Source organism: Balearica regulorum, chromosome 2, assembly GCF_011004875.1.
Source record: "Balearica regulorum gibbericeps isolate bBalReg1 chromosome 2, bBalReg1.pri, whole genome shotgun sequence".
Classification (NCBI taxonomy): Eukaryota; Metazoa; Chordata; class Aves; order Gruiformes; family Gruidae; genus Balearica; species Balearica regulorum.
Genome location: NC_046185.1, coordinates 106,173,287 through 106,192,468, shown reverse-complemented (window position 1 = coordinate 106,192,468; position 19,182 = coordinate 106,173,287). Strand labels below are relative to the sequence as shown.

Below are 19,182 nucleotides of genomic sequence, written 5' to 3'. Positions count from 1 at the left end.
AGACATGGCTGGCTTTGGCTCTTAAAGGAAAATACACCCAGGAGCAAACTAAAATTGTTCTCTGTATTGGCTAAACTGCAATACGTGACCACAAAACTTTTGTGTAGCTGTATGTTGCAGGAAAGTATGTTTGATTTTAGTTTGCTAGTAACGTAGGGTTAGGGAGTTACAATCCCGCATATAAACATAAAAATAAAACTGAAGTAATAATTTAGAAAATACAAAGACTAGCACAACACATTTTCAAATGTATCTGAAAACTTTGTCTCCCTTTTTGGATATTCTGAAGCATATTAGATGATCTCCATATTCAAGCAGACTAGGTCACACATACAATATCAGACTTTGTGACCGTATTTATCAACCAAAAAAGGGATCAGTTTAGCTCATCTTACTTCCTGTTATGGTGACTAACAGAGTTGCCGTTTTACACAAATGTCTGTTGTTTTTACAAATGTGAGAGAAGACAATAAGGACTATGTAGGAGTATCTGAACTATTTTGACAAGTTAACTCACTTAAAGAGCTCTTCTTCTCATTAGGGCTTTACCTGTGTTACATGCTATTAGTTAACTAACACAAAGCAATCTCCCTTTCCCTAAAAACAGGGATGGAAAAAACCCCAACAATCCTTGTGAAAGCAGGTCCTGAAGATGATCGTCACATCCACAGGCATACACGTGCACCCACACACACATACAGATCCAATCAACCACAGAAGGCAAGTACCTGTGCTGGCATTGTCCAAGTCCTCTTTCCTAAACAGCAGGCCATGTCCTTGAATAGCTCCAGTGTGAAACTGAAGGCGAAAAATCACATCACGAGTTGCTGACCGGTATTTTTTGTGGTAACACTTCAGCTAGAAAGAGAGAGAGAGAAAAATGTCAGAAAGTAATTTCTTACAAATCTGAACAAACAAAACATGTGTATGCATTAATTGCTAAGTAAAGCAGCCACAGCCCAATTTACTGCAGATACCTCTGATGTTGTAACAAGCAGGGTATGTGTTATTCAAGCCTTTAAAATTATACAGGCTCAAGGCAAGATAGTTCTGGATGTGTGAAAATAATTCTTACTATTTTAATCACTATCTGTCATCAATCAGTAGATTATGATTCAGAATCACAACATTTGTCAGTACAATGTTGGAATGCTGACTTGTATCTGTACTACTTCACAGTACCAAATTAATCTAGAACTGAATAATAGCACGCCCATTTCAAAATAACTGAAGAATATGTGGAGTTTTTAGAAGCAAGCCTGGAAGCGGATTACATCTATTTTAGGACTTTTAAAAAACCCACTGTAGTGATGATAAGATCTTGGTTTATGTTACTGTGGGAAGTTGGTAGTATTGTTGACACTTTGGCTAGAATAAAACAGAACTCTGTAAAAATATCATCTAGTACGAATTTCAGCAGCTAAAGGAGAACACTAAACCTACTTTCTAACACTACCTCCCCTTAGACTAGACCTATGAATATTTACCGACTAATTCTCCAAGTAACTGTAATACAAATCAACTCAGCATTCTTACAGGAATACATAAAAATTTTGATAACTTTAGTCCCAGGACTGAAAATTTTATATTATTCTGATATCAGGATTTTATGATAAAGCAGGTGTTACTGAAATGCGTTAAAAAGACAACAACAAAAATAACTTTTTTTAAAGGCAGACTGAGGAAAATCTTCTAGATAGAAAATACTGAATAACTAAGGAGCAAACAGTTATTCAAACTGAAGTAATATAAAAAAGATGTAGGTGTTTAAGAGGGACACTTCTCAAAGTTGGGATTAAAACACAGTTATGAAATTCTTCTCACTATAGGATTTTAAAAATCTAACATAAGCTGTCGCTCTCTACCCTTCATTATAGTAACTCTATGGTGCCTTAAATTCCGGAAGTTAATCAGTGCTGACCATATACATGGCACACAGGACAACTTCTGAAATATTTCAGCCCATATACCAGAGATATTTTTTTTCCCCCAGGTATTCTCTATGCAAAACCATATATTCCTAACCCTTTATAAAGGCTGGGAGATTCTGTATGTAAGTAAGCATTATTTTATCTGAAAGTGAGGATTTGGGGTTGTTTGTTTCTTTGTTTTTTTAAAAGAGATTCTCCTACAACATAGTGGTAATACCAAGGTAAAATACTATTTGCTTTTTATTTTAAACAGCACTTTACTCCCACTAAAATTAACATAGTGTGCAAACCCCTACATATTAAAGGGATCTATTTCCTTTTAGTCCAACACAACTACCAGCATCATTTCACAAGAACCATAGCAGTAAATCAGTCTCTTAAATTACCAAATTGTAAGGCAGGAGAAACCATTAGACTCTTTGATTCAAGGATAAATAAATGCTCATTCTCCACTATGCCCAGCAACTCTATGTAAAGGCAAAACACCACCAAAAAGGATGAAAATTGCAAGTCTGCCCAGAAGTGAAAAAAAAAAGAGCCCCTGATGAGAAATATTAGAACTAACCTGCTCCAAAATGTAGAACTGGCCTGAAAATAACTGTGAGATAATTCTATGTAATTATATTATGTGAGCAAAAGGAATCTTGAAAAGACTTAAGAGCTTCTTTAAGGTTATATACATTCCTCCACAATTTTGTGTTAAAACATTAACTTCTTTAGCTGTTTAAACAATCACATTACTTTTACACGTGGATCATACATGAGAGTTACTGAAGATGCAGAAGACTAAATACCTGAACAATACATTTTATCCTCCAACTTGTCAAGAGTTTTGGTTTTGCACAGTTGCTGGATTTACTCAGAATCTACTGTCTTTTACATAATCATGTTTATAAAACCGCTGAATCTGGGTCAGTTCAGAACTACATAGTTCTTGCTTCTTTCTTCTTTCTAATTCAAAGTATCAGCCCTGAATAATTTTAACTTAGCATATCCTCAAGAACTTACTTACACAGAACTGTAATTCTTTATGAAAATCTGACTGCTCTTACAATCTGTAACAGTGTACATCTATATCCAGGATATGAAAAAACATCTTTTAGTGCTTGGTATACATAACAAGCTTTCAATGAAGTCTAAGCTTAACTTTGAATTCTGACTCCACTACCTTCTGATGCCATACTCAATAATTAATGCAAGCCACTGCAATATGCTGGGAAATACCTATATGCATTTACAGATGTCAGTGCAGTTTTTCAACAGCTGTGGCTGTATCACTACATACTATTCAAATTGGGTTAACAAATTCTCTAAACCTAAGTCAAGCAAGTAATTTTTTTTTTTAAACCCATGCACTTCAAGTGGTTAAACCTTTTGCAGTTGGAGGCAGAGCATCCTATAGATTTATTTTTTTGTGTGAAACCACTGATGGTTTTGATTATAAGTAGTAAAAAAATACTCAAAACTGAAGTGAAGTCTCTGTTTAGGAAATACTACCATGCGGAATAAGACGCTGGCTTGCTCGAAGAATTACCTTCAATAACAGGATAGAATTAATGAGGTCGATCTCTTTTAAAATGATGCAAGTATTACTGAAAAGCTATGTGCTCATTTTTCATCTTAAACACACATTTGAGAGATACTGAATTTGTCTCAGACTGATTTCTTTAGTGATCTATTCCGTTTCCTCAGCACCAACAGTCCTCCAGTAAGTAACAAATCTTCCTGAATTTGAAACTGTCCCAAGCCTCCAGAGTATACCATATATATATATGGTATATGGGGAAAGAGAGAGAAAAAGAAATGAACAATATACTAAACTGAATGGGGAGGGGAAGTAGGAAAGGGAGAAGGAAAAGGATAACAAAGATTATTAAAAAAAAAAGGAGGGGGGAAGAACCTGATACCAAGGACCCCTTACACTGACGTCCAATATTTCTCATAGTAGTACATAAAATTAAAAAAAACCCAAACATTCTGAAACCTACTAGCAATAGACCAGGAATACTTTCTGACAATACTTCCCCCCACCATTCATTCCAAATGTTCTTCTGTCCTCTTAGTCTAACAAATTGAAAGGCATGGCAAGTATCTTTCTTTACTTTGTCTGTGCGTAACTGTGCATGACAAGCAACAGAGAAAGCAGAGAGATTTAAAATGATAGTGCAGCAATTCAATTACAGTTACGCTTTGCACACAGGGAATTACATGCACTATATTAGCATGCATAAATTGCTTTCTAAATACTGCAGGTGCCTGTAGAATCCGAAAGCTTTTATTTAGTATTACACCTTTTTGAGTTCCAAACAATTTAGAATTAGTTAGGTATTTCCTTTACAGCATATAATTTTATGATTGTGAACACTGCCTGCCAAGTTACAGGATAAGGATATTTTAATGCCGAGTTACAAATACTCCCCAAAGCAATTTTTACAAAGAAAATAGCAATACAGGCCTTACTGCACTTGGTGATGGTATGAAATGGAAATGCTGACGGCAATTGTTTCAGCTCCTAAAAACCTCTAATTTGAGTTTTATAGGAATTTTGATTCCTATAATACTCAAAGATGATGACTAAATTAACTTAATAACCTATTTTGCAGTATGTCTGCAACCATATGCTCAATTTATTCTTTTTTTATAAGAAGGTAAAACAGGTCAGAGACTGTAAACTAAACATGAGTACTAGATTTTCATGCCATACAATTAACTTACCATAACATCTCCCTTCAAAAGCTGGGCAGGGTCTATAGCAATGCAGATTCGGCTTTGATTTTCTGGCCCTACACTACTTAACAGGAGAGAAAAGAAAATAAAATTTATAGTTTAGATTTAAAAAAAAAGGAAAAAGACTATGCAATTCTGCAATTATGAAAATTCAAACCCGAATTCAAACATAAAGAAAAATGCCTATGACTTACTATATTCCAGATGTGAAAACTGGTTGCATAGCCTGGTACAACTTCAGAAAAGGCCGGCAAGCTGAAAAGAAGTCAACAGAAAAGACTGTTTTGTAATTATTTTTCTTTATCTGAATATTACAACTAGGAAGCTTCATGTGCATCCAGATTGAGTAAAGTGGGCCACAAGTGGCACAGCGTTGACTGTTAAAATACCCTTCAAATCAAAATTTGCTTTGACAGATTCATTTTTCCCCAAAAAAAGTATTTGATTACATGTTATGAAAAAAGTAACTTTTTCCTGATTTTCAGACTAGTTCTGAATTGGGGAGGAGGGGATTTTAAAGGATTCTGGTAAGGAAAGAAAGAGGGAATACTTTGTTCTTTATTAAATGTTTCTCTGCCTGCCTTCCCACTTAGTCTGTGGGAAAACAAAACTATCAAGGAAAGAAAGAGAATGGTCAAAACAAAACAAAAAAACCCAAAACTAAAACCCAAAACAAAATAAAAAGCACTTGCAAAATTAAACAAAATATTTGATCTAATTTTGTTTCAAAACTACTAAGTCCCTTAAATTTCATACTACAACAAACAATACCTTGTCTTTATTGAAACAGTCGCTTTAGAAATAAAACCAGACTACAATGACAATGGAGCATTGCAAATTCAAGCTGATGACATTTCAAAAGACAGGCGCTATTTAACTCTCGGATGATAAAAATACAGAGTTATACTCCTTAACTATGCTCTAGCACAGTATCTTGGGTTAGCATTTTAATTTTAAAGCCACTTATTATAGCAGGACACCTTAGAAACACACCATATCCACAGGGCTTTTCCACAGAAAATCCAATCTCAGAACAGAAATGAGATTATATTTATGATTATGTTTATTTCACAAACAAAGAGGAAATGATGGTGAAACCTGACCAGGTTCTCAGTTCTTTTGCAGGGGTCACAACTGTTCAGAAACTAGGCAGACATGAATAGCATCAACTCTTCATTTAACAAAGGACAAGAATTTTATTTCACCTACTATAATTTTTACTCTTAGGATATTTCTCTTCTCCTGGTTCTTTTATTGGGAATATTGGGACTGATATCAAGGAGTGTCAACTCTATACTGAGATTCATGCAGGCTTTCTAGAAAGCTCCAAAACGAAACAAGACTTTGAGCCTACACTTGGATAGGAAGAGTAATTTACCTCCCCCAGCATCAAAGCTTGGGATGCCATGAAGGATAACATAGTGCAGGAAAAGAGGGGTTGCATTCATTTTCACAGATCCAGACAGAAGGCCACTTAAGAATTGCACGTATCTAAAAAATACAAAATTTATCTGAATTAAATAAAAACAGTAATGCAATTGTATCAAGGAAATATAGTCTTTACACATTAGTATTTCTAGGCCATGGGTAGTGAATAGCATTGTGACATTACACAAAACTCCAAAAGAATAATCTTCACAAAATAGCATGAAAAGACACTTTAATTTACCACTATTACATCCATGGCTGTTACATTGCTATTATTGATGTCTTCATTTTAGTTATTTACATCACTACTCTAAATAAGAAAGGAACTAGCAGACATAGTAAAGTCGATCATTTTGGTATACATTTCTAGTCGCAACTGAAGGTCTCAATTGGCTTTCACAGCAGCACAACATTAAGGCAATGCAGGCAAATAATATCTTCATAATGAGAAGCGATCTTACTAAGCGCTAGAGGAAAGCTACCATAGGAACGTGGAAATCGTATTTCTACTATTTAATACCTGGTTTGGTCACAAGCTGATGAGCAAATACGTGCAAGTGAACACCACTGCAGTGTGTGTTAAATTCCTCCTATCTTCTTAATAACCAAGGGGAATCTGTCTCCTTTAATTTTTCTACTAGCTTTGAGTCCCTTTTTCTTCCATGCCCATCACACTACCTTCATTTGACTTCACTCTCAGGAAAATACAGAAAAAAGAGAATCACCTCTTCTTCCTCCTTTTCGCACAGATCTCATTAACCTATCCCTTACTGCATGCTCCTGGTAACACCACAAGTAAAGATATCCTGCTCAATGGCGGCTTTCCTGCCCCAGAATGGGGCTTGTGGTGGTTTAAAATAGGTTTCATTTTATAGACAACTAGCAAAGCTCACTTTATTTTGAAATGTTAAGAAAAGATGACTTTTTGGTTTCCTCCTTCAGTCTTTCTGAAAATATTTGGTACATCAACAGCACAAATTTACAAATTGTCACACCTACGTGACAAAAAATTGTGTAGTAAAACATTTGGACAGTGACCTCTCACTCTGAACATTTTCTCTCTATCACTACCTGGTTTTAATTATTCCAAAAATTTGACTAAATTTCTGAACACCGTTCTCAAGGTAGTGCATTTCGGGGGCTTATAGGCAGTTGGCTTACTTTTGAGAAGGGTGTTCAAAGATTTACCTTGGAGGTTTATGAGAAAGCTTTAAATATGAAGGGTCTGTATCTGCACTTCTTATTCAGGCAAACCTTCAACTGCTTATCTGAGAATAAGTATCAATTTTAGGTATTGTCAGAATGGATTAAGAATAGGAGATTTGGTCTATAGTTACTTTTCTTGCCACTGTTACAGCATCCAACAAGCAGTGGGGAAGAGCTAAGTGGTGTTTTCAGGTCTGATGCACTTAATGGCCACAATTTTTTTTTATTTTCAGACAAAACTGTAGTGGAGAAAAAGTTTCAAAATGCAAATAAAGGGTGTATTTTCAAATTCTGTCATTTTGATATTCACCTAAATTGTACCTGTTTATACATCAACTGGATTTTAACAAGGACATCACTAATTAATTATCCAAGAATGGTTTCAGAGAAAAAAAGTACATTAAAAAGGTGATTCAGGCCACTAATGGATCAAAATGGGATCAAAAAGGATTATAAAATTACCCACAAATATTGCACAGTTGGTTTTCCTTTCTCTGCAATAAGATTAGCAGACATTGCCAGGCCAGGAAAAGGTAGGAAAGGCCAGGCTCAGGAGGAGAACAGTTCTGACAAATGGTTTGGACAACCTCCTCTGTTCTCATGGGGAGTGACACTCCAAAGTACCTGTGTGTGCACGCGTCTGGAAGATGGTAAGGACACCTCAAGTTCAGTACTACTGAGCAAAGATGCTAATTCCATCAGTCAGGAGGTGAACCAACTCCCTCTGAGACTTCTCTCCTCAGTCCCCCAGAAGAATTAAGCAAGTGTCCTTGAAGAGGGTAGAAAAGCTAGATACTACCATTTACACCTATTTCATCTGTAGCTTTAGGGCTCACATACAGATCACATAAGTTAGTAGCTACTGAAGCTTCCTGTGAACATGGATGTAAAAACTGCCCTGATTCACAGAGACTGCTGCAAGGGTCCCTGGCTCTCATGGAAATATGCCTGCAGCATAAGGCTTCTTGATGGGAAGATAAAGAACATCTATTTGCTTTTGCTCCTATGGTTCACACTTCTCTATGTGGTAAGCACCACTCTCAAATCCTTGTTATTAAAATGCAATACACATAGGCATAAGGGGGGGGGGGGGGTGGGGGCGGCGAGGAAAGAGGTAAATAGCGAACCCTAGAACTATTCACTTTCCAAACTGCTTGCTTTGAATCCTAACTCAACGTAATTCATGCAGGCAGACTGAAAAGGTAAGATAAGACATCCAGATAGACAGAATGAACAATGCATGCTTTGACAAATGTTTACTAGCATCGACATGGTGCAGATGCATAATCTGCAGATCCTCCAAACAAGTGATAATAAGATCTTTATTGCACACTAATCAACACACTTTCCATACACATCACTTCTGAAACAGAAAAATGAATTTACTATTATCTTGGAGCAATCAACAAATAGATTGTGACATCTGTTTATGCAGTAAGAAAACGCAGTAAGAAAACGCAGTAAGAAAACATGTAGATTACAGTGTGGTTCAAAAGGTCTTATCTATCTTTGGCTACATGCAGGACCTGAAGGGGAGAGATCTCATCAATCAAGGAATATTAATATAAGATAAAGTGCTGAGAGTTCAGGAATCACTGGAGGGTCTTGTGGAAATAGCCTTCACATAGCAGGGGAGGGAGTATGGGATGGGGCAGAAGATAACAATGACATTTCTTATTGGTATGAATTAGAAGCAAATTAAATACCTTCTTTGGGATGGCTGCATTAAAGCTGAAACTTTATCATCAAAGAACTTCTTCATAGCAAATCTGTCTAGAGCCTGATCAGCACTGTCAAAACAGAGACACAGATACCATGTTATTTCAGTTCAGAGTTATCTTGGAAATTTAGCAGGTTACTGCTTGAAATATGCCAAAATAGTTGGAAGGAAAAAGAAGGAAAGGAAGGAAAAAGAAAAGAAAAAAGCCCCTAACTAGCAACTCTGGCACTTACAGGTCAGACAAGAATGTTTTTTCCACTGACACCTCATTCCACACCTTAAGACAGTTTCCTTCCTGAGGCAAAGCACCTATTCCCTTATTCAATTAACTTGATTACATATTTCCAACTTGAATATGTTAAAGTCATAATGCAATAAACTTTAGCAAAGTCAAGCAGCTCAGGCTGCAAAAGAAGGATACTTGCCATAATTTCCTGAGAGTGCCACTGAGGAGTTCTCTCTGCGAAACACAAACTTATTCTCTTTTTCAAAAAGCAGCAGCAACATTATGGAGATGAAAACCACTACCTAGCTCTGACTGTAGTACAGTACATAAGGTGCAAAGGAGGGCTAGAGGATCATTAAAGCAGTCAAATAATTCAGTCTTTGTTTCCTGTGCCCTGAGCTAGGGCCCACATCTAGTTCAACCTAAATGAGTCCAGAGGGGAAAAAAACCAACCAAACTGTACAAAGTATACATATGCATATCAGGCTAAAAAATGAATTTATACTTTTTTTCAAAAATTAATCAGAAGTTACTGATTATCTTGACAGGGTGCTGGATCAAGCTGTAAAGTCATGCCTTTTCTTCATGGATGTTACAGATTACATAGCATGTGCTTAGAATATCCTTGACCCAAAACTTCTCTTCTTCATCCAACCCATCATACATCTTCATACATTTTCACCCACACTACCACCTAGAATTTAGGCAACCCAATTGTAACTGGCCAAAGAATGCTAGTACTTTTCTTGTAAAAACAGTTTACAAACTATTACAAAGAGCTCTGTCCTCATTAAATTTGACGGCACATTATTCCTTACTAAATGAGAAAATTAGATATTTATAACATACAGCTAAAATGGGCTTGCATCATGAGGCTTTTTCACTAAGCCTAGATTTTTTGGCATGTGCATGCAGACAATTAGAAACTTTATTTAGTGTGAACATCCTCAAAGTCTTCCGAGTATCACTTCTGACACAGCAGCTGACACTATCAACAGCGGCGCCTGCAGTAATTTCTGCTTCTGTGAGGTTGCCGTGTACCATTTTGAAGAGTCTTGATAATGATATGGATATACAAATCCTAGCTGGGAAACTTCCCCAACTTCATTCTTACACAGAAAAGTTAAGTTTGGCTTGGAGCTGGCAGATAATAAAAAAATTTAAAGGAGGGCTTCCAAATTCACTCCTCTCCTGCAACCTCAACTGGAGGAATCCAGAATTTGTTTGGGGTAAAAGATGACACCTTTCATTGTTGGGCTTTACAATCACATCCAGGTGTTGTTCTGTTATGGCATTACTAAAATGTATTTATAGCCAGGTGCCACCTTTAAGGATGACACAATATTGCAACACTGAGATCACAACATAGTATTGTACTATCCTCACTTGACAGATTTTGTCATTCACAATACTTCTCAACAAAATATTATAGAATTGTGTCAATCACTGTCCCAATTACTTCTTGAAGATATATGTATTTATTTTTTCAGCACATATTGGTGTGTATGATGCACTTAATTTCTTAGTCTACAATTACCTGTTGATCAGGCTTACCAGAGTGAACACAGATTATTTTTTGAGATGCTGGTTTTACTGAAATCCATAAGTAATTTGCCATCAGCCTATAGTGATTCAGGACTTCATCCACTACAGTATTGGATCAAATCTATAGATAGACTGGTGTGAATTCAGAACAAAATTTGATTTAACCATGGCCTTCACAGTGCATTTTGATTTTAACACATTTATATAAAAGAGACGAAGGGAAAACAAATTGATTAAAAACAAAAAACCCAAATCAAAACACATTTCATCATTTTGAGATCATTTATCAAATTTTATCTTTGTTGACATAGCTTTGTTGTCAATTTTAATTTCATAATTCAAGCACTCTAAATGAAACAATTAAAACAAGTAATCAGACACCTATTGTTTGAACTAACTGCAAGATAAAGTCTAGATTATTTCTTAAACTGCATTCTGCACTTTGATCAATGTCTAGGAATTCCCTATTGAAATACTGATTCCAGATTCTATTAACTGTTTTCCTTAAGTACATTAGGAATAGTTTACCATTGATTGAAAAGAGACAACTTCATGAATGTGGCAAATAGATGTGTTTAATAGAATAAAGATGGTATATACTTTATAACCATTATATGAAAATGATTTCTTGCACAGTTCTTTATTCATCTTGAAAGACTCTTTAGATAATCTTCCTGTAGAATCATTGAATATCTCCGATCAGAAGGGACCTTAGGGTGTCACCTAGTCCAACATCCTGCTGAAAGCAGGACCACAAGAAAACTGCACCATGAAAGCAGGCTGTTTTAAGACATACTCCAAGACTCTTTGAGAAGAAAACTTGACAATCCTTAACTAACAATAAGCTGACAAACAGTACTACAATTAAAAGGCATCTTTTTCCAATGTTTCCTTAATTGTAAAAAACACACAATATGCATTATTCACAACTTACCTTGCAGAAACATTGGTGAAGTGCATATATGATGATATAACTACACCTATCCTTCCTTTTCCTCCCTGTAGTAAGAAAAAGGGAATGATAACTTATTTAATTTATTACATTATTGGGCATTATTTTATTTAAGACCCATTCTAAACAAAATTTTAATACAGGAGATTCAGAGAGTCCTTCTGTTCATGCATTTCCTGTGTTGTTAGAAAGCTGGTAATGATGGGCAGCAGTATGTCTATCTATGCAAGCTGGCCAACAAGTGACATAAAAAACACTAAGTAGTATTTCTATGTGCATGCCTGTCAAGTCTTACAGACTGAGAGGAAATTATTTAAAAAAAACCAACCAACCAACCAACAAAAAAAAAAACCCCAAAAACCCCAAAACCTTGGCCAGTAGTAGAAACATTGTATTGACTATTCTAATTCTATTATTTTTCCCAGAAACATTGTATCAACTATTCTAATTTTATATTACTTTTCCCAGAGCTCATTCAAGACAAGCCTAGGCAATGTTGCAATATCTGGCACAAAATACTATAAAATACCTTTTTTTGGAAAGCATACGAGTTTCCAGCAGGTTTGGGCATTTTTACCTCCCCAGCACCTGAGATTTGTAACAATTACTACTTATTTTTCTATGGATAATTTAAAATATGTTCCAAAATCTTATTAAATAATTTACATGACATAAATTCAGTACAATTTTCCAAACGGTAATTCTCACAGATTTCAAAACAATATCAGTCTCTCAGCTGCTACAAGTAGCTGTATCTATCCTCATGGATGAAAGCTTTAAAGTCATTACCAAAAGGCATTAATCAACAATATACACTACCAATCTGTATACAAAATACCTAGGAATACTTTGCCCTCTTTTCTTTTGTCCCATGTATGGGTTATTCTCCTGGCTACAGTCCTGCAACTAGTAAGAATTCAACAGTGTTTCATACAATCATGGCATTCTGCCTACAAGCAATTCAGGTCTGGGGAACAACCTGACTTCAAGACAAGTTTTGGTCCCATTATCACCCTCGCTCGGTTTAGAGTAATGTCGGCCAGTGATAAGGAGACAGATTTGCCTCAAGTGTCACTAGCACAGCTATCAACTCAGTTCTGATTTAAATTTATCTGTATTTAATTGTAATGGGTTTGTGTGGTAAGGTTTTGGTAGCGGGGGGGCTACAGGGGTGGCTTCTGTGAGGAACTGCTAGAAGCTTCCCCTGTGTCTGATAGAGCCAGTGCCAGCCAGCTCCAAGATGGAGCCGCCGCTGGCCAAGGCCAAGCCAATCAGCGCCTCTGTGATAACATATTTAAGAAGGGAAAGAACAACTTAGGGGGAGCTTTTGCAGCCAGAGAGAGGAGTGAGAAGATGTAAGAAACTCTGCAGACACCAAGGTCAGTGAAGAAGGAGGGGGAGGAGGTGCTCCAGGCACCGGAGCAAGATTCCCCTGCAGCCCGTGGTGAAGACCATGGTGAGGCAGGCTGTCCCCCTGCAGCCCATGGAGGAAGGATGAGGGGGTGTAGAGATTCCACCTGCAGCCTGTGGAGGACCCCACGCCGGAGCAGGTGGAGACACCTGAAGGAGGCTCTGGCCCGTGGGAAGCCCACGCTGGAGCAAGCTCCTGGCAGGACTTGTGGACCCATGGAGAGAGGAGCCCACGCCAGAGCAGGTTCGCTGGCAGGACTTGTGACCCCGTGGGGGACCCACGCTGGAGCAGTTTACTCCTGATGGTCTGCACCCTATGGAAGAGAACCACGCTGGAGCAGTTCATGAAGAACTGCAGCCTGTGGGAAGGACTCACGTTGGAGAAGTTGGTGGAGGACTGTCTCCCACGAGAGGGACCCCACGCTGGAGCAGGGGAAGAATGAGAGGAGTCCTCCCCCTGAGGAGGACAGAGCGGCAGAAACAACGTGTGATCAACTGACTGTAACCCCCATTCCCCATCCCCTGTGCCGCTGAGGGGGAAGTAGGTTGAAAACCAGGAGTGAAGTTAAGCCCAGCAAGATGGGAGGGGTGAGGGGAGGTGTTTTAAGATTTGATTTTATTTCTTATTGCTCTACTCTGTTTTGCTTGGTAATAAATTAGATTAATTTTCTAAGTTCAGTCTGTTTTGCCCTTGACGATAATTAGTGAGTGATCTCTCCCTGTCCTTATCACAACCCACAAGCATTTTGTTATACCTTTTCTCCCCTGTCTAGAGAAGGACGGGGAGTGATAGAGTGGCTTGGTGGACACCTGGCATCCAGCCTAGGTTAAACCACCACATTAAGGCTTCTCTTTGTACCTCTTCATTGTGAGCAAGCAAGGAGAAGAATTAACACTGCACAATGGTGGCTTTGCTGTAAGGCACTGCAATGATGTTGGCAGTCAGAACCTGTCAGAAGGACCCAGGAGGTACTCAATGCCCTCATTTCCTACAGCCATACGACAATCTAAAGGGATGATCTGTAATATGTTGCCTATCCTTATCCTGCAACAAAATCGATGAATGCCACGGAACATGAAGAGCTTCTAAAGAGTTTGCTATTGAGCTGGAAAAACTTCAAGCTTCTAAATACGCTCACAGAAGTAGTACCAACTTTTGCAGGAAGTGAACTAACATGACTGCATGCTATACCCAGAGCAGAGGCTAGAACCTTAGTTATCATGAAAAGCAATATATAACAAGCATGCAAGGTCAGTGGATTTAAGCTTACTTAAATCAACTGAAGATGTGGCACGCTGTTTCCAACATTGAGAGCAGATCAAATTTCCTTTTTTACTTTTTTAAAATGAGTAAGAATAAAGGAAAAGGTTTTTGAAAATGAATACAAACTGATAGGCAACGTGTATATACAAAGCTCACTTACTTTGCAATGGATCACCACCACATGTTGGGGATCGTTGTTCAGCCATGACTCCATAGCCTTGCAGATGGTGCACACCTTATCAAGAGGCGGAGCATGGAGATCAGGCCACCCCACATCCATAATCTACAATTAAACAAGTAACATTCACAAGAGACACCTTGACCCTAATACTACATACTACAACCTGGCTTCAAATAGTTGTGAAGGTGAAGAGCCTCCACATTTTCACCAATCCCAGACAATCATGTCATTTGAATGCCATGATGTAACTAAAGTATGCTTACAGGTCTCTTAAGGGTAAGAAGGGGATCTGTTTGGGGTTTTTTAAAATACTAGTACTTTTATAAAAACAAACAAACAACTCCCCCTAACACCCACCAATCACTCATAAGTGACAACATTTCTGAAGATCTTGATTTCTTAAAGAATTTTCAATTAGAAATTCAGTTTTTTTATAACGGTAAAATACTGAGAAGGTCAAAATTAGAACAAAGAATGTTAACTGATCTAGACCAGTATTTTATGATTGTTTTTATTTAATTTGCAATTTATTTCCTTGATGTGCAATAGATGTGACATCTCGAAATTTTGTTCATATTATCTATTCAACTTTAGTCACTGTATAAAACTGTTTACTCAACCTATTATTATTATTATATGCATATTTAACCCTAACAAAACCAGTAACCATGAACAACTTAAATCCTTCATGATCAACAAAGCATTCAAAAGGTCAAAATTAAGAGTTCTTTTAATATTTTCCTCAGGTAGCACATATTCCTGTAAATCTACTGCTATAAATATACATCTGTGCTACTCTGGCCTTATAATAGCTGTTGAAGAGTACCCGCATATCATTTTTTATAACAAACAAATACAACAATTGGTGAGGAGGAACAAAAGACAGATATTAATAGCTTCCTTCCTTTTTTCTGTATTGTGCAGAGAAGCAACTGTGAAAGATAGTACAGATGGGAAATCTGTATCTAAACCGAGTTGATTAGCTTCAGCTAACAGACTGTACGTTATATAACCCTGTCCCGGTTTCAGCTGAGAGGGTTGATTTTCTTCGTAGTAGCTAGTGTGGGGATATGTTTTGGATTTGTGCTGGAGACAGCATTGATAATAGAGAGATGTTTTTGTTACATGGACCTGTTGTTGTTGAGCAGTGCTTGCACAGAGCCAAGGCCTTTTCTGCTTCTCACACTGCCTTGTCAGTGGGATGGCTGGGGGTGCACAAGGAGTTGGGAGGGGACACAGCCGGGACAGCTGACCCAAACTGACCAAAGGGGGTATTCCATACCATGTGACGTCATGCTCAGTATAAAAGGGGGGCTAGTCGGGGAGGGGCAGTAGCAGCTCAAGGGCTCCGGGATGGGGGCGGGGGGGGAGTGAGAGGGGGACAGGGGGAGGGGGGGGGGGGCGGGGGAGTGAGCGGCTTCGTGGTGCTCAGCTGCCTGCTGGGGCTAAACCACGACAGTCCTTTCTCGCGCCCAACGTGGGGCACGCAGGGTTGAGATAACAACAGATCTGCCCCAGGTGTGTTAAAACAAAGTTGTTATAAGTATTTATTGTATTATTTTAAACAGCCGGTGGTCACAATGGTGTTTTATTTCTTCACATGGCTGTGGTAGCTAAACCGCTACTTGCTGTATGTATTCCTTGCAATGCTGCTGTTTATCACCTCCAGGACAGGGGTCCAGGTGCTCATGTTGCTGTACTGTGCAATATCAACTTATGATATGATAACAGCAATGGTTATGAGCCTAATTTGTTACATGTATTGGGTTTTGCTGTCATGCCCATACCTTGGACATCTCTTTGAATTGATTAATAATTGCACTCAATCTACAGGGAAGACAGAGGGGGATGCTTCCCCCTCTCCCCCCCCCCTCCCCCAGTGGGATGGGGAGGAGAATGGGAAGAAAAAGGCAAGACCCAGTGGGTTGGTATAAGGACAGTTTACCAGGATAGCAAAGGGAGAGGAAAAAAGGGAAAAAAACCAACAAAAAAGCCCAGTACTTAACAGAATATACAAAACTGGTGATACACAATGCAGTTTCTCACCCAAGGACCTGTACAACTCAGACTGCACACTCAGACCCGTCCCGAAACCAGACCGTCCCCGAGCCACGCGTCCTGGAGCTGCTGCCACCCCTCCCCGACTAGCCCCCCTTTTATACTGAGCATGACATCACATGGTATGGAATACCCCCTTTGGCTAGTTTGGGTCACCTGTCCTGTCTATGTCCCCTCCCAACTCCTTGTGTACCCCCAGCCATCCTGCTGGCAGGGCAGTGCAAGAAACAGAAAAGGCGTTGGCTCTGTGTAAGCACTGCTCAACAACAACAGGTCCATGTAACAAAAACATCTCTCTATTATCAACGCTGTCTCCAGCACAAATCCAAAACATATCCCTATACTAGCTACTATGAAGAAAATTAACCCTCTCAGCTGAAACCAGGACAAACCTTTAGTATTCCGTGACTGCACAGAGAAAGTATACTTGGAGTAAAATTTATATCACTCAACAGGAATTTTTCTGTAGTCACAAAGGGATTCAGGTCCTGTGTGCAAAATCTAAGAAAACAACAGGAATGGCTATGTAAATCACAGACCTAACACACACAAAACAGAACTTGAGAAAAAATTAAAAGGGATCCATTTGGGGTTTTTTATCATATTCCAAAAGTTGTTCTCCTACTCTGAGTATCAACACTTGTATAGCTTCAGGGCTTATCAGGCCATTTAAGTTGTATGAAACACTAGAAAGAGAGGTATGTTATGGAAGACAATCATACCTTTGGGTTAAGCTTGGCAAGGTCATATCTCTTTTCAGAGAGGTTTAACACCTGTTCAGAAAGAAAGAAAAAAAAAAATCAACCATCAAGACTTCATAATCTATGTAGTAAATAGCTATATTTGAAACACGTGATAATTACAAGAAACTGCAGTGGTAAGGGTTCAGGTTTACCTACTATTTTATGAATCTAAGTTAACATTTTATGTCAGGTAGCACTAGTAAACGTATTTTAGGTATTCAGTTGTTATACGATGAAACTAAAGATGAAACTAAATGCACATTTTTAAAAAGGACAATTAAAATTCTGCTACATTTTATTTATTTCACATAGCTTTGTTTTAGTCAGAGGTATACTGAGAGATCTGGGCACCATGCAAAATAACTGCATGGCATAAGAATTAACAAAGAAAAGTCTGGGAGGATGGTACAGTCTTAAATACTTGAATTTGAGTGCCTGGCAAGAAAATATCAGTCTGTCAAAACTTCACAGGGAAGATATGGCATAGTTATTTAACTATAGCTAAGCCTGTGAGATCTTCCAATTCTTCTGTTAACCCATTAAACAGTAAGTCATCATACACTTACTGCTTAATAAGGAACAGTTAAAGAGATAAGACTGCTAAACGAACATAAAGAAAAATAAAGCAGTGTATACCAGTATATCTGACTCTCACTAGACAGTACTTACTTTAAATCATTATCAATCAATAACAAAAAGCTGAAATATCAATACTCAACAACTGAAACGATGCTACTGAGGGCAGATTCTCTTTCATAGTGTGGCTATTTCATGTCACATTAAGTATAGATGACATTCAAAATCATTTTAAAAGTCTCATTACATTGCCAGAATGGGATAAACAGATCATAAATATGAGAAACAGTAAATATGTGAGATAAGTCCACTATATAGTTTACCACTACCAAAGGACAATTTAAGAACCATTTTCTAAAAATGTATCATCCCATTTGGCATTAGCAGCACTCTCATCAGCAGTCTCAGCAAAGAAGCCAAGAACTGAACAGGCTAAAGAAACTACATCAATTTCGCTTCTAGAAGCTGGTGCCTGCTGCTCACTGATGTGGTACTTGAAGTTGAACATGCAACTCCATCATTTACCCCACAGTGGAAGCAGGAAGACATTACACCATTTTTAGGAAAAAGTACACTTTTTGAACAAGAAATTCATCCAGAGAAGAAGAAACCCCCAAATTAACAAGGTACTCAAGAAAACAGCTTTTATTTCAAGCTGCATAAAGTTCTGGAATCACACATGATATTGACCATAAAGGGTATACACCACTTTCATTGACCTCAAGCCCCCCCAAAAAGCATAAAACATCTTTATATGATGAGGAACATGGTCTTTATTCCATTTTTTCCATTTTAAACAGATTACTGCTGACGAGCTAAATGGCAATCAAAAATTTGTATGTGCACTGTCCATTTTATTTTAGATCAGGAAGATGTATCAACATTTACAATTAAGACTATAGTTATCCTTCCAGAAATACCAACTGTAATTTAAGAGGAATGAAAACAGAAGTGTCTTATACAAATGACTCACAAAAATTTCTGTAATTTTCTATCAGTCTTCATATTTGCACAACAACGTAGTGGAGAGTTGTATTTCTCAGTACAGAATTCTTAAAATTAGTGTTAAAGATATGTTAAGACATCAATTATCTAAAATTTTCCACAGGAAAAAAAAGTGCTATTTGGTAAGAACTTTTTTTTATTCATCTTTCTTGTATTTATATGTAAGATCAGTTTAAAATTCCTGTGTGAGGACATGGCCCTGTTCATAAT

At 37.8% G+C, this 19,182-nt stretch overlaps 1 protein-coding gene across 6 annotated transcripts in view; it reads right to left on the bottom strand.

Annotated features, from left to right (window-relative positions):
- The window catches only part of TNS3 (tensin 3), a 249,691-nt gene that overhangs the window by 97,513 nt on the left and 132,996 nt on the right, over window positions 1–19,182 (bottom strand). For 4 of the 6 annotated variants that reach the window (XM_075745267.1, XM_075745268.1, XM_075745270.1 and 1 more), the window contains 8 exons: window positions 17,371–17,421; window positions 14,570–14,692; window positions 11,718–11,782; window positions 8,999–9,082; window positions 6,037–6,149; window positions 4,853–4,913; window positions 4,647–4,722; window positions 729–858 (listed from right to left, as the gene is read on the bottom strand). In XM_075745267.1, coding sequence (XP_075601382.1) covers window positions 729–858; window positions 4,647–4,722; window positions 4,853–4,913; window positions 6,037–6,149; window positions 8,999–9,082; window positions 11,718–11,782; window positions 14,570–14,692; window positions 17,371–17,421 — 703 coding nt within the window. Of the gene's footprint in view, window positions 1–728; window positions 859–4,646; window positions 4,723–4,852; window positions 4,914–6,036; window positions 6,150–8,998; window positions 9,083–11,717; window positions 11,783–14,569; window positions 14,693–17,370; window positions 17,422–19,182 lie in introns of those variants that run through there. The other 2 variants (XM_075745266.1, XM_075745269.1) reach the window with 1 other exon arrangement.